Source organism: Erithacus rubecula (assembly GCF_903797595.1).
Source record: "Erithacus rubecula genome assembly, chromosome: 16".
In the NCBI taxonomy this organism is placed as follows: domain Eukaryota; kingdom Metazoa; phylum Chordata; class Aves; order Passeriformes; family Muscicapidae; genus Erithacus; species Erithacus rubecula.
The window spans coordinates 16,475,732-16,499,427 of record NC_136668.1 but is presented as its reverse complement, the minus strand read 5'-3'; the positions used below and the strand labels follow the sequence as shown (position 1 = coordinate 16,499,427).

Here is a 23,696-nt window from a genome sequence, read left to right as displayed (position 1 = left end):
AGCAATGCTGAGCTGGCTCCCCATCCACTTGTGCTGTACAAGAGTTCAGTGATTCATAGAGGCAGGAGTTTGTTGGTTTGTGTTGAATAAATATCTACTCATGACAGAAGAAATGCAAACAATCTGTTTCAAGGGCAACGCAGCATTTTTGGGATGATTTTGGCTTTTCTCAGTCTGGTGTTGCACAGAGCCCTGAACACCCAGAAATCCCCATCTATTTACAGTTCATTAGTGTGCTAATTTTTGTCAGAGCTGAGTTCAACACAAGGTCTGTCCCTCTTGTCCCTGCTCTCCCTGACTAGGGACAAAAAGCAGCTGTAAAATCCCACTGGCATGACCTCCCCATCGGCAAAATTTTTTTGGCCAGGAAGAAGCAACTTTGGGGTTGGAAAAGTGTCTGATCCAGCTCCCAGGGGAGCTCACACCCAACTTCTGCCTCTCCCAGCTCTTACCTGGGCACACCTCTGGACAAACTGTTCATTCCTGTTCCCTACAACCCCAGGCTGCCCCTGCACCCTCAGGATTGCTTCTGCCTCATCCCTTTCTAAGCATTTCTACCACCAAGATATTGCAAAATGAAAGAATCCTGTACAAACTCTTCTTGCTGGTGGCTGCAGGCTGATGCCTCCAGTTTCAGCTTTTATAATTTCCAGACTCTGCACTACATTAGGATAAACTTTGAACTCTATAGAAAATGTTACAAGTTCTCCTCCCAGCTCAGTCACACAAAACAATCCTTGTCCAGCCCCAAAAAGTGCAAACAGAGAGAATTGAGGGGAGAATCTGGGAGGGTGGGACTGCAGAACCTGGAGCTGGGATTGGACAATGAACCCAAAATGGGAATGGACCCAAACTGATAAAAGTGTGAAACTCCTGACTTGGGTCCATCCTGGGTGTAACCTCAGCCAGGCTCTTGCACTGTCCAAGGTGAAACCTTTGAATCCTTTGAATCAATCCCTATTTTATCTTTTTAATTCTGCCTGTCCCATGTCCCAGGTGCATCTCCAGAGGCAGCACTTGTGGGGAATAAAATTCCAGATGCAAGTTCTTCCCTACAAGATGTCTACCCAGATGTTGGTGATGTTTGTGTTGGTGTGTTGACTATAATTGATGTTTATGTTGACTATTTATCGTTAATGTTTTATTTCTTTGCAAATTGTCAATGCTCCTGGCTGTTTGTCCCAGTATCTCTTGTACCCACGCCCACCTCCACTGCCCCCTCCAAAATGTTATGTGACAGCAAGTTCCTCATGGGACACCTAAAAACAACGAGCTAGTGTAACATCTAAGACTAAAAAATGGCACTCCCAGATGCGAAAAACAGTGAAGAAGATTAAACTACCAACCAGAGCTTTTCCACCTCATCACCATGACATAACAGCACTCGGTCACCATGACACCCCAAACCAAAAACCAGAAAAACCTTTCCTGAGGCCTCTCACAAGCAAACCCCACCCAGAGCTGATTTTCCATAAAAACCTTGAAGAAGGAGCTGCTGTGCTGCCCCGTTCCTGCCAGCACTCACCTCAGCACGTGCGTGGAGCCGTTGATGGTGGTGGTGGAGCAGGGCACGCTCTGGCCCAGCACGGAGGGCCGGCGGTAGCGCTCGTCGCCGCAGCAGAGGATGATGAGGAAGGCACGTCGGAAAGCCTTGTTGAGGAAGGCGTAGAGGAAAGGGTTCAGGCCCGAGTTGATGTAGCCCAGCCACAGGAAGGCCGTCCACAGCTTGCCGGGCACCGTGTAGTTTATGAAGGGATCCACGATGTTGGTGACGAAGAAGGGGGCCCAGCAGAGGCAGAAGCAGCCCATGATGATGCACAGGGTCTTGGCAGCTTTGGTCTCGGTTCTCATGCGGTGGGAGCTGTGCTGGTCCTGGAAATTCTGCCGTGGCTCCTGGAAATTCTGCCGTGGCTCCTGCAGGTGCTTCTTTGGCTCCTGCAGGTGCTGCCGTGGCTCCTGCAGGTGCTGCCGTGGCTCCTGCATGTTCTGCCGTGGCTCCTGCAGGTGCTGCTGTGGCTCCTGCATGTTCTGCCGTGGCTCCTGCAGGTGCTGCCGTGGCTCCTGCATGTTCTGCCGTGGCTCCTGCAGGTGCTGCCGTGGCTCCTGCAGGTGCTGCCGTGGCTCCTGGATGTTCTGCTGTGGCTCCTGCATGTTCTGCCGTGGCTCCTGCAGGTGCTGCCGTGGCTCCTGGATGTTCTGCCGTGGCTCCTGCAGGTGCTGCCGTGGCTCCTGCAGGTGCTGCCGTGGCTCCTGGGGGTTCCCTGCCCGCTGCAGCAGCCGGATCTGCCGCGCGTGTGCCCGCGCCGTCACGTAGATGCGGTGGTAGGCCAGCACCATCAGCAGGAAGGGGATGTAAAAAGCCACCACGGAGCAGGTGATGGCGTAGGGTTTGTTCACCATGAAGATGCAGTAGGTGGAGTTGGAGGCTTTGTTGAATTGTCTTTGCTGGATCTGGGGTGTGGAGGGGAGGAGGGATAAAGTGGGAATCAGAGAATGGGATGGTGTCTTGGGTTACAATACAGGATGTGGCCAGAAATGTGTACTCTATCACCATCTGTTAAAACCAGGTGAGGCAGTGATTTCCTTATCTCTGTGAAGGATATTCCCTGCTAATGGGCCATCTTTAAACCAGCTGGGCAATCATCTTTATCTTTCCCATGACCCACCCTTCATCCAGGAGCTATCACCTGTTAATGGGCCATTGTTTAAAACTGGGTGTGGCAGTGACTCATCACTGTGGGAGATACCTCCTGTTAATGGGCCATTGTTTCAAACTGGGTGTGGCACTGACCCTGATCTCCTGGCACACATTATCTGCTAATGGGCCATCTTTAAACCAGCTGGGCAATCATCTTTATCTTCCCACAGCCCATCCTCCCTCCAGGAGATATCTCCTGTTCATGGCCACTGAGTCCCAGTGCATGACTGATAAAATTCCATCATCCCACTGGGAGATGCTCCAGCCAGGGCAGGAGCCAAGCCTTTCCTACCCACATAAATACTGAGATTTTGGGCACCAAGGTACCTTCATTCCACTGGATTCCAGAGGAAAACCAGACCCTTCCACATCATCCCTGGAGCTTCAGAGGAAACTGCACCTTCTCTAGGAGCACTGCTCCAGCTGAACCACATCTGCCCCTGCAGGAGGATGCAGCCACCATGGAATGGGACTGTGCCACCACCCTGACTGACTGAGGGTGTCAGCTTGGATTCTGACTCTGGCAGTGTTTGGGATTGTTCTTTGTAATACTGCATTTCTATTTTAATTTTCCTAGTGAAGAACTGCTATTCCTAATTCCCATATCTTTGCCTGAGAGCTTCTTAATTTCAAATTTATAATAATTTGGAGAAAGGGGATTTACATTCTGCATTTCAAAGAGAAGTTTCTGCCTTTATTGGCAGACACCTGTCCTTCAAACCAAGACAGTTGGCTTGGGAGGGACCTTCAAGATGATCTCATGTCATGGGCAAGGACACCTTCCACTAGACCAGGGTGCTCCAAGCCTGGAATTTTCTCCTTCTTTTTTCCCTTTCCCTGAAAAGCTGCTTTTTAAAGAACACCCAGTACATTGGATTGTCCCTCCTTTACTACTCACCAGATCAATGATGCCAATGCTGTTCCAGCCTTGCATGATAGGGAGGAAAGAAATAAAGGTGGGGATGACCCAGCAGCCTCCCAGCATCACAGCGATGCGCAGCGGGGTCATCTTGTTCCTGTACACCAGGGGCTGGCAGCAGATGGCATAGTACCTGCAGGGCACACAGCCAGTCAGAGGACACCTCCAAACTGCCAAAAATTAATAAATTCCTTCCTTCCTTCCTTCCTTCCTTCCTTCCTTCCTTCCTTCCTTCCTTCCTTCCTTCCTTCCTTCCTGAATGGGTAACAACCTTAAAACTGGAAATCTCTGGCTCTGAAATTATCATTTATTCCTAAGAAGACCAGATCAGCAAATACCCAATTGCAGACTTTCAGTGGTCCTCACCTAACAATCTGTCTCAAGTTCCCAATAAAATATTTTTTGCTCTTTAGAGTTTTGGATTTCAGCACACTGTGTAAAAACAAAATTTATGAGGTCAGCAGAACCATGAATTAAGGAATTAAATTAGGAAGGACGTGTGTGTGTATTAAAGAGCTGCTCTTTGAGATTTGAGTGGGAACCAAGAGCTTTGTCCTAAACAGGCGCAAAAATATAAGAATTTCCATTTTTTCCTAAGACTTTTTTTTTTTTTAAAGTCATGTGGAGTCAACTGAATTGCTTTATTTTGATAAATCAGATGATATATTCCACACAGAGGCTTGAAATAATATCAAAGTGTCAAAAGAAAACATTTCTTAAAAGTCTCTTTGAAACAAGATTCAAAATGTCACAGGGGAAAAACGCTGAAACAGGCATTCAACTCCTGCAATTTGATAATTCCTCCCTTCTCTGCTTTCCTGTGTGCATGAAAAATCAGCCTGTTCCTCTGGAAAGCTGCACTTCCAAAGAAATAGGATTTGCCAGGAGTTGCTCTTTTAGACTTGTGGGTGAAAAGTTGCCCCTCGTGGAGCTCCAGCTCCCCTGGGGCTGATCCCTATCCCAGAAAATTAATTTTGAATTCCAACAGGAATTTTAGGGATGTTTACTGGGACAGAGGGAGCTTCCCTTGGCATCAAAGCTGCTCCCCTGACTCTCAACACAAAGGATCTATATTAAAAATTATATTTAAGCTATTTAATTGTTTGTTATCTCAAAGTCACCCATTAAAAGTGCTGGACATCAAAGCCAAGTCACGAGAGACTCCGTTTCTTTGCAGAAAGGGCAAAAGAATAAATCCAATAAATAAAAGGATAAAACCAGCCAAGACAGCAGCTCCCCTTTGACAAGTTGGATGAGCAAACAGGAAGAGAAAACCACTGTACACTGCTAATTAACTACAGCAGGAAAACAATTCTTGCCAGCAGTTTGAATGATCACATTTCTCTGCTGCAGCCAAAAGAATTACACTGAATTGTTCCTGTTATTAGAGGCCATTAGAGTAAAAATCATGCCTGTAAAAATGACACCTTAAGCTCCCATTTTTCTTCCCTCCTGGTGATTCAGCAGCAATTTTCCTCCACTTTCACGTCAAAAGATTTTATTTCATTTCATTTTCACTGGTGCTGCTTGCAGAACTTCCCCCGTGCTCAGGGTGGAGCTGGGCTCCTCCTGTCACCCTTTTGGGTGACAAAGTGCCCTGGGTGACAATTGTGTGATGGGGAGGGAGGCAGAGGAGCACAGCAGCCACTTCTGCAGAGCCCAGCAGGGTTTCCACAGCAGGAGCCAGGTCACAGACAGCAGGATTGGCAGCCACAGCTCCTGCAGGAGATGATGATTTATCAATGTGCTCAGCATTTAAGCAGCAATTTATTCACTGGGAGAAAAGCAGTTCTATCTGTGAGATTATCAATAGTTGTAGTCAGAGGCTGGAATAAAGACATGCTCTGTATTTGTGCTTCATTTCAAGGCAGAATTGTTTTCCTGGGCTCACCAGGGATATCAGTTGTGTGCTGCTGTGGCAGTGTGATGGATGAACAGAAAATGCAATACATACACATGATTAATACCACGTCCAGGCCCAATTAAATATTAATTCTCTCTATTATCAGTCAAGTTCCTTGCAAATGTTCACTTCCCTGTCACCCACAGCAGAGCAGCTGATGTGAAACCTCCTCTCCTCTGCAGTGACATTTTCCACTGAAGGGGAAACACAGGAATCCCTTCCTGGAGCTGCAGCTCCTCCAGCAAAGCAAAGGTTATTTTAATACTTTCTCCTTTTCCTTATCAGACATTTGCCACAGGAATGAATCAAGTGTTAACATTTGATTATGGCTGAAAAGAAGAAATCCATCATTTCTCTGGCATTATAGCTCTTCTGGCCACTGCAGAAACCACAGAATCACAGGGAAGGGACCTTAAAAATAATTTAATCCCACCCCAGCCATGGGCAGGGACACCTTCCACTGTCCAAACCCAACTGTGGGCCATGGCAAGGAATTATTTATTTATCCAAACACCTCCCCACTCCCATGGCTGTGGAAAAGCTGCCCTGGAGCTCTGAGCTCCTGCCCAAACCCTGGTGATGCTCTGACCACATCCCTGCTCCTTCCTTGCCTCCTGGCACTACAGAAATGGAATTATTGAGCTGCAGGAGATCATTCCTTGCCCTTGGAGAGAAATTCAAGCATTTCCCTGGTTTGCAGTGGAATTTGGAGCCTGTAGGCACCACCCTGCAAGGAGCTCTTGAGCTCTCACAGACAGACAAATCCACCCCCACCCTTATTAACAGCCTGGCTCTGGGGGTGGCCCACGCTTCAAAGCTTTTGGTGTCATGTGCACATGTAAAATGATGTTCATAGCATATGCTGGATCATCACTGGGGCCAGGATGAGACACAGAACACTCACTGAGCACTCACACTGAGTAATATATCACCCCTCCTTAAATCAGCCAGGAAAAAAGAAGCCAAAAGGCAGGAAAATTAGGGGGGGAAAAAAGAAGAAAAAAGGATGGGAAAACTGGAAAATAAAGAAGCCAAAAGATGGGGAAATTGAAAAAAAATGAGACCAAAGGATGGGAAAACAGAGGGTGCTGCTGGCTCTCTCCCAAAGTTAGGGGGCAAGAGCCAAGCCCTCTGTCAGTGGGAGTCACTGTCCTTGTCCCTCAGGGAATCCAGACTGGGACAGAGTCTCCAACTGAGCCCTGACCAAGTGATGAACCTAAGGAGCCACAATTCCAATTTATTTGTGCCTGTGGGAAATTATCCCAACACTACTGTTGCTGATATCTCAGTGAAAACAGGTTCTGGCCTCTGTGTAACCAGATTTTAACTTTTTTTTTGGAAAGAACAGCTCTTTCTATTTTACTTTTCCACACTGAGCAAATAAGCTTTGGGCTCTCTTTGTGCCAAAGAAAACAAAGTTCTGCACCGTTGGTCCAGAGAAAGAAAATGTCCTAAAATGATTATATCTAACAAAATTAAATTCTTATTAGAAAAACAACAGCCTGCTGGTGTTGAGATAATTACACTGAGAAAAAATGCAAAAGAGAACAGTTAATTGGAGCTGGATAAATTTAGCAGGGAACACAAACAAATGTGTGTTGCCAAATGGAGATGAGGGGGCTCCTCCATGGTCCCCGTGGGGCTGAGGTGTGTGCAGGGCTATTGGCAGCAAGGGTGGCAAAATAAATGAAATATTTCTGGAGGGTTTGCAAAGATTAATAAAGGACAGAGCATCCCTCAGCCCTGAGCTGTGGCCATCTGCTCTGGGATTTTCCTTAGTGCTCTGGGACCTAGATTCTGCCAAGCCTGGGATGGTTTTTTCTGGCAGGGACAGATGCAGAGTTGTCACCTCTCACACCTCAGGGACAGGATCCAGCTTTTCCTGCTGCCTCTCTGCTCTCCCACCTGAGATCCAGGTGAAACAGGGAATTTACAGCCTGGGCAGAATTTGGAATTTGGGGTATTTAATCAGGTTGTAGCTATGAATTACTGACAGCTATGCCAAGTTTGAACCGTTCTCCCAAATAACAACCTCCCCCTGGTCCTGCACAGCCAAGGATGCTCCAGGGGACACTGCTGGGCACAGGGGGCTCCTGCCAGCCTGGGACAGCACCCTGGGCACCCAGCCTTGGCCTGGGCACCCTTTGGGCACCATCCAGCCCCTCGAGATCCAGGAAAGGGGGTGAGCAGGGGAAGCAGTGCCCAGTGTCCCTGGCACAGGGACAGGGCTGCTGTCACAGGATGCCACCACAGGAGCCTCCCCAGCATCACCCCTCCCCCAGGGCTGTGCTAATTTGCTGCCTGGACAGCCCATTAATGGTAATTAATGTTTGCAAACAGCACCAGGAGCATCTGTCAGAGCTCTGCCCTGCTCAGGCTGAACCTGCCAGGCTTTAGGCCTGGCTTAGCAGGGATTTAGGGCTGGGCCTGAATGTAGGATCAGTTTAGGATCAAAGGACACACTCAGGGCTGGTTTGTGGGGTGCAAATGTGTGAAACAGCCCAGCAAACAGAGCACCCACAGGACTCAGCCTTGGGGGGATCTCCCTGGGCTGGAGGATGCTCCAGCTGCACCAGGAGGTGCCAGATGTGCACTCAAACCCAAACCCACATTTAGGAGCCTCTTTGTCCCTCTGCTGTTTTCCCCACCCCCCAAAAAAACTCGGAGCAGTAATTGCAATTGCAAATGTTGGAGGAGAAAATTGCCTCTCCTGACAGGCTTGTTGCATTCTGAGACTCCATCAGAGCTTCTGGGTCTGTTTATCTGCAGTGCAATTATTTTTTATTGCACTGGCACAAAGAATGGACATGCATGCATAAAACCTGCAATAAATAAATGCTTCAAGGGTAAATATCTCTAATGTATTAAAATATCAAAGAGATGATGAAAAATCATAAGGCAGTGGCAGCACACTCAGGATTCAGTGAGGCCTGAGCTACCTTTGCTGCCTTGGAAAATCTCTTTTCCAGCTGAGACTGACAGAGGCTCTCTGCAGTTCTTTTCTCCCAGTAAAATCAGTTTATAAGGTGGTGATTTCTCCAGATTTTCTCCAATGCCTTTGAGAATTCAAGCCTCAGTGCTTGTTTCCTTCTTTTCCAGAGACAGCAGTGGAAATAGGCACAAGGCATTATCAGATAAAAGTCTTTTCAAGCAACACTTTGTGAATATGTTGAAGGGAATGACTTTCCAAAGGGAGTCTTTAGGATTGGATTAACCACCTAGTTTTCTTAAAAAAACAACCAAACATTAAAACTCACACCTTCATGCCCTGAAATAAAACAGAAGGCAGGAAATAAACCACAGAGAAAATCTCAACTAGAAGGAGCACACTCCCATAAATTCTGAATGGACACAAGAGCAAACAGCTGAAAAAATTGAATTAAGCCCTGGGAAGGAAGCAAGCAGCTCAGACAGGGATCAATGCTGGGCTGAGTCATCCTTCCCTGCACAAAAAACTCTCATTCATCCACCTTCTCTGCCCTTTTGGGGTCATCCACCACCTTCTCCTCATCTATTCTGGCCCCTTCACTCTGTTCCCAATCATTGTGGGAAAAAACAACACCCAAACCAACTAAAAAATGTCAGAGAAATTCAAGTTTTTGGCAGGGCCCTTCAATGCCAAGGGCTGAGGTGGAGGGGATCCCTAAAGCATCAGCTCCAAGCCAAGGTGTCCCAGGATTTGGGGACAGGTGGGGACAGGCACAGGAGCTGAGACAGGGGCATCTCCAGGAGGGCAGGACAAAGGGGGATCCTCCTTTCTGTGCCCCCCACACTGCAGGTTCCCCATCCCCTGCTGCAGATCTGGGGCTGGAATCCCTTTTTCCCTCCTCTCTTTAATTAAGAGCCTGGAGAATCAAACCCCAACATTTCAGAGAGCAAGGTCACATCCAGAGCACCGTGCCCAACATCTGCTTCCCTGCTAATTGGCTCAGAGTGGCAATTTGTCAGTGCTTTGAAGATAACCAGCAAAATTCCCATTTGTGTTCCAGGCATCCAAACTTGCAGATAAGGACAGGAGCTGTGGCAGCTTCTCCCTGGATAAAAAACTGCCCGTGCTGGTGCCCTGTCTGCCACCCCACAGCAGCCCTGCCCATCAATTCTGAGCTTAAGCAACTTTTTTTTTGAATTCTGGCTGCACTCAGAATCTGGAGATACTGAAATGCCACATATTTAAATATCAGCTGTCATAATAACAAGAATAATTATGGTTATTTTGGCCCAGTTGGCAATACTAAGTAACAGTGTTTTTAAAGGTATTGAAATCTCCATACAGAGCTCAAAAGAACCAAAAACACAAACAAAAAAATCCCCACAAAAAACAACAAGAAGAAACAAAAAACCCCAAACCAAACAAAAACAAACAAAGAAACAAACCCCCACCTCTAAATATCAGAAGAGCCAAAATGTTTTCTACTGGGTGTTTATCTTGTGAAAAATTCTTATGGAAGTTCTGCCATTTACCCTGAAATCTGCAGACAGTCCAACAGAATTGCTCTCCATAAATTATTGAGGCTTTGGATTTTATTTTTAAGTGGCAAGAAAAGTTGGAAAGAAAGTTTTTAGGATCTCCCAGGAGGTTTAGGCTGGAAAAGACTTTCAGGATTATCCTGTGCCCAATCCCCACCTTGTCCCCAGCCCAGAGCTCTGAGTGCCACCTGCAGGGATGGGGATCCAAACCTCCAATTCCAATTCCAATCCCTGGGCACCCTTTCCATGGACAAATTCCTGCTGGTGTCCACCCTGAGCCTCCCCTGGAGCAGAGGAACACCTGGCACAGCTCAGCTCCCTCCTTTGCACACAGCTCAGGTGTCTTTTTCTCCTCCAAAGAAGGAACAGAACCACAGAACCACACCTGGCCAGTGCTGCCAACAGAGCTGTGCACAGAACAACACAACAAATCTCAAATTTCAAATTTCCATCCCAAATCTGCCCTCACCTATCAGGCTCCTCTCCAAAAATCCCCCCCTGGCAGAGATTTATTGTTCTGCCATTCCAGGCAGAACAGGTCCAGGTCCAGCTTTGCTCTGTGGCACTCAGGATAACCCAGAGCACAGCAGGGACAGAGTCCAGCCCTTACCTGTCCAGGGAGATGCAGCAGAGGTGCAGGATGGAGGCTGTGGTGAGCAGCACGTCCAGGGATGTCCTCACCAGGCAGAACATCTCCCCATAGACCCAATTGTCCTGAACCAGCTCCATGGCTCCAAAGGGCATCACCAGCACCGACACCAGCAGGTCAGCAAAGGCCAGGGAGACAATGAAATAGTTGGTCTTGATTTTCCTGCAAGGCAGACACAGAATCAGGGTGGGTTCAGTGCAGCAGCCTCCACACACGGGCACAGATTCCAGCTTGAATTTGGGTTTATTTGGCTCTGTCACAATAAAAGCTCCTCTCACTTTATATGGTCACCCCTCCTGGTTTTTAAAGTTAAATATTCACCATTTTCCTGGCCTAAATGCATCTTTGTGCTCACCCAGAGGAGGCAAATGGATGCTCATAGGCCTCTGCATGGGGCTCAGCCTCACAGCTTGCACTGGAGGCTCTCGGGTGGAGGAGGGAGATTTTATTTTAACTTGTAAATGGAGAAAATCCTTCTAGAAAGCACTGAGAATAATCTAGACTGAAGCTGTAATTTTAACTTGAAGAGTACTTTTTAAATCACAACAATAAAATAGAATTAAATCCATTAAAAATCCCACGCAGCACATGAAGAGAGGCTGTAAAAAAATCTCTCTGCTCCCAGGGCTGGGCTGACAACTCCCAGGGTTAGCAGCAATTGTGCCTGTGACCCCTCAAATCATGGGCTTTTCTATAAAAATTTTTACACTGAGAATTTTTCTGCTTTTCACTCATTCATCTGCTTTTCTAAAAAAAATTTTTACACTGAGAATTTTTCTACAATTACATTTTTTCTGCACTGAAAGGACGAGAATGGGAATTCAGATGGGATGGACGGAGGGCAGAGTGGGTGTGTTTGGTTGATGTGGTCAGAAATGTGAATTCTGTCACCATCTGTTAAACCAGGTGAGGCAGTGATTTCCTTATCTCTGTGAAAGATATTCCCTGCTAATGGGCCATCTTTAAACCAGCTGGGGCAATCATCTTTATCTTTCCCATGACCCACCCTTCATCCAGGAGGTATCACCTGTTAATGGGCCATTGTTTAAAACTGGGTGTGGGAGTGACTCTTATCCCTGTGGGAGATATCTCCTGTTAATGGGCCATTGTTTAAAACTGGGTGTGGCAGTGACCCTGATCTCCTGGCACACATTATCTGCTAATGGGCCATCTTTAAACCAGCTGGGGCAATCATCTTTATCTTCCCACAGCCCATCTTCCCTCCAGGAGATATCTCCTGTTCATGGCCATTGAGTCCCAGTGCATGACTGATAAAATTCCATCATCCCACTGGGAGATGCTCCAGCCAGGGGAGGAGCCAAGCCTTTCCTACCCACATAAAAACTGAGATTTTGGACACCAAGGCACCTTCTTCCCACTGGATTCCAGAGGAAAACCAGACCCTTCCACATCATCCCTGGAGCTTCAGAGGAAACTGCACCTTCTCCAGGAGCACTGCTCCAGCTGAACCACATCTGCCCCTGCAGGAGGATGCAGCACCATGGAATGGGACTGTGCCACCACCCTGACTGACTGACGGGTGTCAGCTTGGATTCTGACTCTGGCAGAGTGGGATTGTTCCTTGTAATACTGCATTTCTATTTTAATTTTCCTAGTGAAGAACTGTTATTCCTAATTCCCCTATCTTTTCCTGAGAGCCCCTTAATTTCAAATTTATAATAGTTTGGAGGGAAGAGGTTTAGATTCTCCATTTCAAAGAGAAGCTCCTGCCTTTATTGGCAGACACCTGTCCTCCAAACCAGGACAGTGGTTCTCCCTGGTGGCAATTCCTGAGCTCCTCAGGAAGAGCTTTGTCCCCATTTTGTCCCCATTTTGTCCCACTGTGGCAGCTGGGGGGGCTCACCTGAGCTGCCTGTCCCGGCACACGGCCACCATGACCAGCAGGTTGCCCAGGATGGCCATGAGGATGACGGCGGAGATGAAGGAGAGCAGCAGGATCTTCCCCGCCACGCCGAACCCCTCGCTGGAACTGGGGGAGATTAAAAAAAATACCAAAATGCAAACAGGCAGCAAAGCTCACTCCCACAATTTCTTAAAATTTTCATAAAGGATAAAAGGGACAGGAAAGTGTCCCTTGTTCGTATTGTCACAATTGTAAAAATGGTGAAAATTGTTGTAGCGATTTTCCTTGGATGATCTTTCACTGCACTGAGCTGATGCATATTTATGAGTATTGTACATATTCAAATATTCCCTTGAGTTCTTTTACATGTTCTGGGAATTCTTTAGTTTTGTTCCACTCCTGTTCTATCGTGCAGTAGTGTAGATTTGATTTTTGGGAGTCGTGTCAGTGATTTCCTCACAATGTTTATGCCATTTCCTCACTATATATATGTCATTTCCTCACAATGTACATGCCATTTCCTGACAATGTATATGCCATTTTTTCACAATATATATGTAATTTTCTCACAACATTTATGCCATTTTTTCACACTGTATAGGCCATTTTTTTTACAAGATTTATGCCATTTCCTCACAACCTTTATACCATTTTTTTCACAACATTTTTGCCATTTCCTCACAACTAAAACCAGGGAATTATTGATAATGACAGAACTCTTTTTCACATCCTTTTAAAATATTATCTGTGTGGTCCTTTCAATGTTATCTAATCATACAGACAGTTCTAGGTGTTTCTACAAACTTATTTAAGTCATTCTCACTATTATCATCAATTACAAAAATAAAAGTATCCTGCAAAAGCTAAAATTACATAGTCTCCATTTTAATATTTTGCAAAGCCTAAATTACAATATATGTTTATCACACTCATAATAAACGAGATACACATGACCAGGGCATTGGCCACAAAAGCTGATAAATTATCTGTATCAAAACCTGCCCATGGGCTCAAACTTTCCTCAAGACAAGAATTTTACATCTTGAATTTTGAAATCTCCATAATGTTTTGCCTTTTTCTCTCTTCACTCTGTGCTACCAACCTCAAAACAGTCTGGCTTTTTTTTTTTTTCTGCTTAGTTATTTTTCCAGAGTTAGGGAAAATAAATATTTTTTTATTTCAAGTGTCCAATTTCCCCCTACTCTGAGATCAATAATTTCTTTCAGTAAATGAAGAGAAAGAAAAGAAAAAGGAAAAAATAACACAAAACCCTCCACAAAAATGTCAACCATATTTAAAATCTGCATTTCCACAAATAATTTGCTGTTTCAAAGAAAATTTTTTTTCTTTTCCTTTTCAGACCTTGCAAGGAAGGCAACACCCAGCATGCAATAAATTCCTCAAAAACCTGTTTGATTACAAAATTTGGAGTTATTTTTCCTCCAAAGCAATTTCTAATGATAAATCCTGAACAAACCTTCACCTGTTTGTGTGACTTTACATCACAGATGAGAATGTTGGATTTTTTTTCCTGTTATCAAGTGGAGATAAACTGGCATTAAAAGCAACACTTGACACTAATTCAGCAGGGAATTTTTTTCTCAGATTGCAGAGCTGGTGTTGGACAACCAGGATTAATTCTGTGACATTGCACAGGTAATTGAAAAATGGAACTGTTATTCTGTTTTACCTTGACTGACTCTGGGGTCACTTTTTTATTGACTAAACAACACCCTGGGCTTTTTACACTTTATCTCACTGAGTTCTGATTTGGAGAAAAGCTAAAAAAGTTCAGAAAAAAATAAAATATTAGATCTGGCACACAAGTTCTGTCACTGGGTTGGTTTTTTTTTTTCACTTTCAGGAGTTCTAGAGTTTTAAATCCACATTTCCCACCCTGTGCATTCCCACTGGCACAGAGGAATTTTGGCTGTGGGATCATTTTTGGGAGGGTTTCCCTCCTGCCCCTTTGCACTGGGGAACACCAGGCAGGCACTGGGGTGCAGGGTGGATTCCATCTGATTTGGAATAATCCATCATCCAGCAGGAACACACGTTAATTATTCAGAGTAATTCCAAGTTGTTAATAATGGAAGAAGTGGATATTGCTGGAAATTCAAATCAATGGTTTGCATAACATCTTTTATCAAATGCCAGGGGCTCTGGCTCCCCTCCTGAATAAAGCAGAGATTGATGGTTTGCTGTTCTGAGGAAATGAGATTCAGGCAGGATGATTGCTGGTTAGCAGGAATGCAGAAATCACTTCGGGAAAAAGGTGAAATTCTGATGGGGGATGAATGCTTCAAACCCACATGTGGACAGATTTAAAAAGCTTTTCTCCATCGTCATTAATGTGAAAGTAAAAAGAAGGGTAATTATTTTTTCAAGCTCAATTTTCACTTTCCTGTAAACACCCCAACTTTTCTAAATGAACTCAAGGGATTTTGCATATTTGATGCAGCAGTTAAAGAGCTGAAGATCAGTCAGAGCATCCTCTGGCTCTCACTGCTCATCACATCCTGCCCTCCCAGCAGCACAGAGGGGAAAACCCTGCTGAGAGCACAGAACTGCAGCACTAGAATAAAATTAAATTAAAATCTAAAAATTAAAATAAAATAAAATAAAATAAAATAAAATAAAATAAAATAAAATAAAATAAAATAAAATAAAATAAAATAAAATGCTTGGGGGGCACAGCAGCTGAGCTGGTACAAGCATGGCTGATTTGGGACTGGAAGGGATAATCTGCCTGCACAGGGGGCCTGGAGCATCCCCAGGGATTGCAGGGAACATTCCCTAACAAGGGGTGTGTTCTTCAGCCTCCCTGAAAATTGAAAATTGAAAGGGAGCACAAGCAAGTTTTTCATTTAGCAATGCCCTGGGGTGTGGGGAGCACAAGGAAGGGTTGGGTTGTTCTACAGCCAGGGTTTTCCCCTCTGTAATTCTGTATTTCATAACCACAAATAAGCTGTCCTTGGCCTTTCCTGCTTCCCTGATTATTCCTATTATAAAAAAAAAATCATTAATCACCTAAAAATCAAGATAAGCTATTTTATGAGCAAACCTGATGATGTGTCTCAGTGCAGAAACAAGGTAATAGGGAAGGGGTGATTTGATCTCTGCCTTTCCAGCTGCTCCCACATCCCTTTATAAAATATTAATCCGAAATCAACATTAATCCAGAAGCATTTAATTTTCTTTAATGTCTTTAAATGCTGCACTGCTTCGCTTCAGCCCGTGCAGATGGCAGGACATCCCTGAACAGATTATCAATTATCTCCTTCACTTCTGTTTTCTGAAATTAATTAAAATATTGACAAGCCAGGAATAAACAGCATTCCACATATCAAAATAACTGGGTCACATGATTGGTTTTTTGAGTGTTAAAAAAGAAAACAACAAACAAATAGTGGTGGTGGGGTGGGAGGGAAAGTTTTCTCCTTTTGTGCTGCTTTGAAACAAAACTGCTGAAAACATCAGCAAGGCTGCACCTCCCCTCTGTGAAGCTGCAGAGAATGAAAGTCTGAGGCAGCTGATGGCTCTGATTGAAGCCAATTCCAAGATGAGGGAAGAAGACAGGGCTGGGAATGTTTTAGAGATTGTTGTGTGGGGGCTGGTGCAGTCACTGGGTGCTGGGAGTGCCCCCCAGTTTGGGAATGGTTTGGGAACAGTTTGGGAACTGGGACCTGCTGGAGCTGCCAGACATGAGGGGACCTCGAGAGACACCAGACCCTGCTCCCAGCTCAGCCCCTGGGACTGAATTTTGGAATATCCTGAGCTGGGAGGGACCCACAGCATCAGCCAGTGCTCCAAAATCCCACCCTGGGCATCCCTGGATAGGTGTCCAAACTCTCCTGGAGCTCTGGCACTGCCCAGCACCTCTGGGGGATGAACCCTTCCCAAAAATCCATCCCAGCCCAGCTCCAGCCTTTCCCTGTCCATGTCCCTGTCACAGCTGCAGACCCCAAGGAGTCTCCCCTGGGTCTCAGACCCTTCCCCACCCCTGTGTCCCTTTTTGGGGGGGTTCTCCCAAGCTTTACAGATATTTGTGATGCTCAAACTGTCCCCAGGGCTGGAGGTGCCAAACCCAGGAACCCCCTGAGCTCTCTGAGCTGCCCCTTCTGTTGGCAGCAGCAGCAGCAAAACTTCTCCTTTGCTCAGAGGAAATTGAATCTGGGGCTCAAAACTCATCCAGGACAATGAGATGATTTATGAGAGCCAGAGCCAGGCAGGAGTTTGCACCTGGGGAATGAGGGAGGAGGCAAAGCCAGGCTTGGGGAGCTCTGGGCTGTCCTGCAGGGATGGGCTGGTCCAGCAGCCCCCTCTGTGCCCACCCTGCAGGGCAGGAGAGACCCTGGGTGTGCCCTGTGCCCACCCTGCAGGGCAGGAGAGACCCTGGGTGTGCTCTGTGCCCACCCTGCAGGGCAGGAGAGACCCTGGGTGTGCTCTGTGCCCACCCTGCAGGGCAGGAGAGACCCTGGCCCTGCTCTGTGCCCACCCTGCAGGGCAGGAGAGACCCTGGGTGTGCCCTGTGCCCACCCTGCAGGGCAGGAGAGACCCTGGCCCTGCTCTGTGCCAGGCAGCAGATCAGGAGTTACATAATTCACACCCACACACGAGCAGATATCGCTGCAGGGCTGATGTGTGTGAGCACAATCCTCCAAACCCATTAGACTGTCACCTAAAATACAAGCTAAAATTAACTTATGGAATCAGCAGGAGATTAAGATCACAGTATTTACACTGAGCAAAGGCAGCTGCTGCAAATACTTTGTTTTGCATCCTCTAACAACTTCCAAAAGCCCCTGTGCCCCCCAGACCCCACCCTGGCACCTCCACCTGGGCTCTGCAGCACCTTGCATTGCTCTTTTTGCCTTAGAATATATTTGCAACTCTTCAAACCTCAATCCAGCTGTCCCCTTCACATGCTGAACATCCCCCTTTGGTTTTCACACCAACACTTTGGGATGTGCAGCACAGGAGGAGCTGGAGCTGCTGCAGAGCTGGGATCCTGTGCTGAGTATTTTAATGGAATTATCAAACACTCCACAATGAAAAAAACCCAAACCTCTGACCCAGGCAGGGATTTAGACTCACTACACAGCACAGCAGAGATGTGGCAGCAATCATTTCTCCTTTGGAAATGCTGAATAGAACCCAAGATCAAACACACATCTCATCAGAAGTGTTTTGATCAGTTCCTAATTAGAATTGCTCCTCCAAAGGTCCATGGCCTCACCCAAACCACTCAGCAGTTTAATGATGAACAGAGGATGGTGAAAAAATCAGAATAGCACTCCTGACTTCTGGTGCACATCCCACAATCAGAATGTGATTATCCCCTGTTTTCTAGGGGGCTCTTGCCTCTCTCCTGTCACACACAAGGCTGAATGTTCAACAACAAACACCACAGACCTCCTCATTTCCAATATTCTCAACAATTGCCATTAATTTCCCTTCCATATTCCCTGAAGGCAGAGCCCAGGGTGTAATCCTGCACGGGAATATTTGTAATTTTGCTACTGCACAGAATGATTTTACCTGCCAGAGACTTCACCATCACACACAGGTACAACCCAAGCCTTGTCTCAGGAGTTCAGAAACAGGAGAGGCTGGATGCAGGTCCATGAGAGTGGGAAAAGGAAGGTTTAGGCTCATACCAAACATACTCTTAGTGCCCAGATTTCTCACAGATCTGAGAAACTGAGAATTATTTCCTCCTGCAATAACCAGGTGCAGAACTGGGGGACACAGAGCCCACAACTCTTCAGGAGTTGTGCTGCTGCTCCTGGGCTCACAGCATTGAATGTCCTGATTTATTGTACCTTTTCCTGCAAAAACTCCCCCAAAATAAGCCCTGCCCTATGCCCAGAGATTTGTTACCTCTTGATCAAACCCCTCTCAGGCATTCTCATTCTGACTTCTCTTTCTCAAACCTTTGTTCCCATCTTTGCCCAAAGCCCAGAGCTTGCAAGATGTTCAAATCAGAAACCATGAAGGTCCTGCTCTGTTTTTTCAAACAATATCTGCAGTCAGGAAAACATTGTTAAATGGGAGGCATTTAGTCAAGACCCTTGGAAGGGCCCTGGTGTTAAAATATCCAGGCTGTGCCCTTTTCCCACTGCCTGTTTACACCCTGGACAGCAAAGACAAATACAGCTATTGGCTGATTTCTAATATTTCCTGGAGAGTTTCCCACTTTCAAGCCTCCAGAGGAATGAAAAAGCTCCTTGCAGTCACCTCTGCTAATGGAAGACTTGGCACAGACAGGATAAAACACTGAGTTCTAGAATTCATTTTATTTGAGACCCCTCTCAGACCCCCTGTGTGACAAAAAAAAAACCCAAAAAAACCAATCCCCATCTCATTTTGAGCTTTGCTATAAAAATCATAGCTTGTTAAAGATAATTCCAGTGGTGGCAGCCAGAAATCTCCCAGGCCTGGTGTTCACAGCTCATTTTTATGGCCCTCAGTGGTGGGGAGGCTCCAGACAGGTGTCCTGAGCAAGGACGTGGAATGTCCTTGGTGCAAGAGCAGAGCTCTTAAATTCCTCCTTTTATTTAAACCTCCTCCTGCAGCCCCAGCTAAGTGCATGCTCTGAATATTCTCCACAGAGCCCTCACTCATTGCTCATTTCAAACAAACAAGAGAGGAGGTCAAGGTGCTTCAGGGAGGGGAAGTGCTCAGATGGAACCCAGATCACAGCCAGGAGTCAGGACCAGCACATTTCTGTGCCTGGCATGTCTGGGGTTTGTTAATTGTGTTTAATTGTGTTTAATTGGGAAGGAGCTTCCAGCAGGAACAAACCCCTGATTCCCAAATCCCTGAAAAGCCCCTCCTGGGGAACAGGGTAGTGCAAATTTGGGGACAAATGGAATTTTGCCAGCCTGATGCTGAGGCTCAGCCCTGCAAAGTCAAGGAAGGTGTTGAGAAAAGCCCCAAGTTCTGCAGCTGCCTTGGACAAAAGCTGGCAGTAAGGTCCAGCCCAGGATATCCCAGTTTTTGGATGGTTTTCACATCCTTCCACAGCCTTTTCCCCTCTGTGCAGAGACACTGATGCAAAAAATGTGATGCAAGTCATCAAAAAGTTCATTTTTGCAGCCCAGCTTTTAGGCCAGGGAATTTTCATGTGCACAGATTGCTCTAATAAAAGCAGATGAAGCCTCAGAGAGGCCTGACCTCCCCGTGGGGCTGAGCACAAACACAAACAGGAGCTGCCCTCTGCACTCTCCAAGTTTATTTGAATAATTTATTATAAAAGATCTCATTTATTTACAGAGCCTGTGTGTCTCCCTTGCTCCACAGCTGCCATCAGAGTGCACACTATTAATTTGCAGAAGCTGGAGCCAGGCTTAAAAACTCCATTAATTAAGTGTTGGCGGAGGTGTTTGGAAAGATGTTCCCATAAATATAGTGCTTTAAAGTGTTTCCCTAGAAACTGAGAAAAGAGTTGAACAATATGAAAAATACCCAGGCTGGTGACTCCCCCGTGGAGCAGTGCCTGGGCTGGAGGGAAAGAACTTTTTCCCCCAAGATTTTTTTTTTTTGGCTACTGGAAATTTTTGTAAAATGTAAAAATGAAATTTCTTTAACATTCCTTGCTTTCCTGTTCCCAGATCCCAAATTCCCCCCAGGTGTCCCCTCCTGTCAGGGAGTTGTGCAGAGCCAGAAATTCCCCCTGAGCCTCCTTTTCTCCTCCTGAGCCCCTTTCCAGCTCCCTCAGCCCCTCCTGGGCTCCAGACCCTTCCCATCCCAGGTGGAGGAGACAGAGTTTGGTAGGAAATCTCCTCAATCAGTTCATTAATCTCTGCAGATGAAATCCCCTTCTGGATGGATGTTGCTGATATCACAGAAGGATTAGAGTTGATCTTCCCTTGGAAAGGAAAGGAGGAAGAGAGCTCCAGGCTGATTGTGGCCTGTTAAATGACTTTTTACAGCCTGTTATTTCTCACCCAAACACAAGTGTGATCAAAGGACTTGAGATAAACGATGATTTAATGACTCCAAGTGTAGAAACTGGAGAGGTTTTGAGAAGAGCTTGTGTACACAAGAATAAACACTTTTATTGCAACCTGCTGGAGCATCCTGAGCTGTTTGCTTTCCATGAATCCCTACAGAGCACCAAACTCTTCCCTAAATCCCTTCCAATTCCTACACTTTGGGTCATTTTGGTGCCTGTTTGGCTGCAAACACTCAGCCCAGCCCTTGAGTGGCTGGCAGTGTCCTGAGCCAGGGGATGAGGCACAGTCCAGCAGCCTGGGATGGGGTTTGTCTGTTTGTCTGTCCCTCTGGGATCTGGCTCCTGTTCCTCCCAGGTTTGGATGGGGAGAGGAGATGGAGGATCTTCCGTGCCTGAGCACAGCACCAGCAGCCAAACCCATCCCAAAACCAAACCTATCCCAGCCAAACCCATCCCAAAACTGAGCCCATCCCAAAACCAAACCCATCCCAAAACTAAACCCATCCCAAAACCAAACCCATCCCAAAACCAAACCCATCCCAAAACCGAGCCCATCCCAAAACCAAACCCATCCCAAAACTAAACCCATCCCAAAACTGAGCCCATCCCAAAACCAAACCCATCCCAAAACTAAACCCATCCCAAAACTGAGCCCATCCCAAAACCAAACCCATCCCAAAACTAAACCCATCCCAAAAGCCAAACCTACCCCAAAAGTCAAACCCATCACAAAAGCCAAACCCATCCCAGAGCAAAATCCATCCCAAAAGCCAAACCCATCCCAAAACAAGACCCAGCCCTAAACCAGCCACCAACAGCTCCAGTGATCCACAGGGAGAAGCCAGCACAGCAAACTCCAGGATTTGGGACTCATCAAAGACAGAATTCCCCAATTCCCTCTCAGGGGCAGGGATGGATTTTGCATTCAGGACCCTCCTCTATACCAGAGGTTTGGGTTAAAAAATGGGATTTTTCCTTTGCTTGAAAACAAACACAACCAATCCACCCCATCTGATTCCTTGTTCCCTCAGCTTGCTGCTCATTCCTCAAAGTCAAGATAAGATTAATGAGCCCCACACAGAACTGCTGGAGGGCTCTGCACTTTCCAAGCCACAAAAACACCTTCAGCAACAAAGTGAGAAAAGCAAAGCTGATAAAGCCAAGTTTGGAAGCAATTAACATCAATCTCAAATTCAGCTGGTTTGGGGGCTCAGCTTAAAAATAAAAAGCAATTACAGCTGTGGCAAACGGAGAGAATACATTGGTTTTCCATAGTTGGTTTAGCAAAGGGAGTTTGCCTTCACCAGCAGCTACAACTGAAAGGGTTTTTTGTAAAAGCTGTTTCTGTCCCCAGCACCTGAGGAAGCAAAAATCCTTTATTGAATGTGAAATAGTCAGGACAATATCCCAAAATCTGTCTGGAACACAAATGTGGGATGATTATTTTGCACATGTGAGAAACCCCAATATGAAAATCCAGTGTCCATAAAGGGGACAGAGCAGTCCTGCAATTTTATTTTAATAAAGGTGTGGAGGAAAATGTGTGTGGGGGGGAAAAGGCAGGGGGAAAAAGGATGGGAAAAAGGTGGGGGAAAAGGGATGGGGAAAAAGAGGGTAGAGGGAAAAGGGGGCAGGGAAAAAAGGTGGGGGGAAAAGGCTGGCAAAAAAAGGGGTGGGAAAAAAAGGGGATGGGGAAAAATCAGGAAAAAGGCACAAAAAAGGCAGGAAAAATCAGGCGGGAAAAATCGGGGACAGGGAAATTGGGGAAAAGGATGGGGGAAAAGGTGGGGAAAAGGCAGGAAAAAAGGGTGGGGGGGGAAGGGTGGGGAAAAGGGGAGTGGGAAAAAAAGGGGATGGGGAAAATCAGGAAAAAGGCACAAAAAAGGCGGGAAAAATTGGGCGGGGCAAAATCAGATGGGGGGAAAAAAGGGGGTGGGGAAAAAGGGGGCGGGGAAAAGGTGGGAAAAAAGTGGGTGGATTACAAAGGAGACAGGGAAAAGGGGATGGAAAATTTGGGGGAAAAGGTGGGAAAAAAGTGGGTGGATGACAAAGGAGACAGGGAAAAGGGGATGGAAAATTTGGGGGAAAAGGTGGGAAAAACCAGATGGGGAGGTGGAACATGTGGGAAAAAACACAGAGCTGGGAATGCTGTGTAGGAAGATGATGGGAAAGTCTGGGAAGGTTTTCATGGCCTTTCAAGGCATGGCACAACTTTCACTGGCAGAGTTTGGCCTCTCTGGATTGCTGTAACCAATTTGAGTTTTTCATTTCAAACCCCTTGACAGGATCTCATTAACCTGCAGCCTATAATAAATGTACCAATAACAATCGCCGAGTCACATGAAATTAAAAAAAATCCAATAAAATATAAATAGGAAATACTCGTGGGTCATTTCTTTTCCTACTCTGGAATTAGAGAAAATGAGCTCTGCCACCTCCCTGGGGCTGTGATGAATGCAAGTTCCCAACTGAACTGTCAAAAATTTCCAGGAATGTCTCTCATCACGTTGCAACCTTTTCAAAATTCATAACATTTTCTGCTGTAAAGAAATCCTTGACTTGTCTAGGCCACATTTTGACACTTTTCAAATACCAGGGTGATGCCACGTCCTCAGAGAACTCCAGGAACCCCTAAACCAGCCCTGCTGTGTGAGCAGAGACTTTGATCTGCAGGCAAAGGGAAAATGCCACCCTGCAGCTTTACAGATGAATTTTAGGGTCCAGGAGCCAAATCCTTTTTCCTACCTCACATTCACATCAAGTTCTTCCATCACAGGCAACAGGCACGGGGAGCTGGGGGTTCAGTGTCCATAGAAGAGACCTCATCCTGCAGTGGGGAGAGAAATACAGGGATTAGTTCCAGGATCTCCCAGAAATTCAGATTTACCTCACTGGAGGATCCCAGCCTGGTGCCCTTGGTTTTTTTGGGCACCCACCAGATCATGTTCAGCTGCTTTAGAGCAGCAATTCCAGGTTATTTTTTCCACCAGGCAGCTTTCCAGCTCTTCCCCCAGTCTGGCTTTTCCCATTCCAAATTACCTGCACACCTGCAAGACTTCCCCAGGAACTTCCCAACCTTTGAAAGCTACAAAAAGTAGTTTGAATGGAGCCAAACTGAAGAAAGTTTGCAAAGCCCAGGTGGGAAAACACAAGCAAGAAGGCTTGGTAAATTAGTTTCTGTTTTTACACAAAACTAAAACATTGACTTACCTCTAAATTAAACCAGGTTTCCTGTG

General features: G+C 46.2%; 1 protein-coding gene across 1 annotated transcript; it reads right to left on the bottom strand.

The window, feature by feature from the left end:
• Positions 1 to 1,521: 1,521 nt before the first annotated feature.
• Positions 1,522 to 23,286, bottom strand: HTR4 (5-hydroxytryptamine receptor 4; the record flags this gene model as incomplete). The annotated part of the gene is made up of 6 exons (XM_079319881.1): positions 23,206 to 23,286; positions 12,501 to 12,626; positions 10,598 to 10,798; positions 3,597 to 3,750; positions 2,251 to 2,451; positions 1,522 to 1,893 (listed from the first exon to the last, which is right to left on the bottom strand). Exons 1-6 carry the CDS (start codon positions 23,229 to 23,231, stop codon positions 1,522 to 1,524), a joined length of 1,080 nt encoding a protein of 359 aa, XP_079176007.1. The 5' UTR covers positions 23,232 to 23,286.
• Between the last annotated feature and the right edge of the window lie 410 nt (positions 23,287 to 23,696).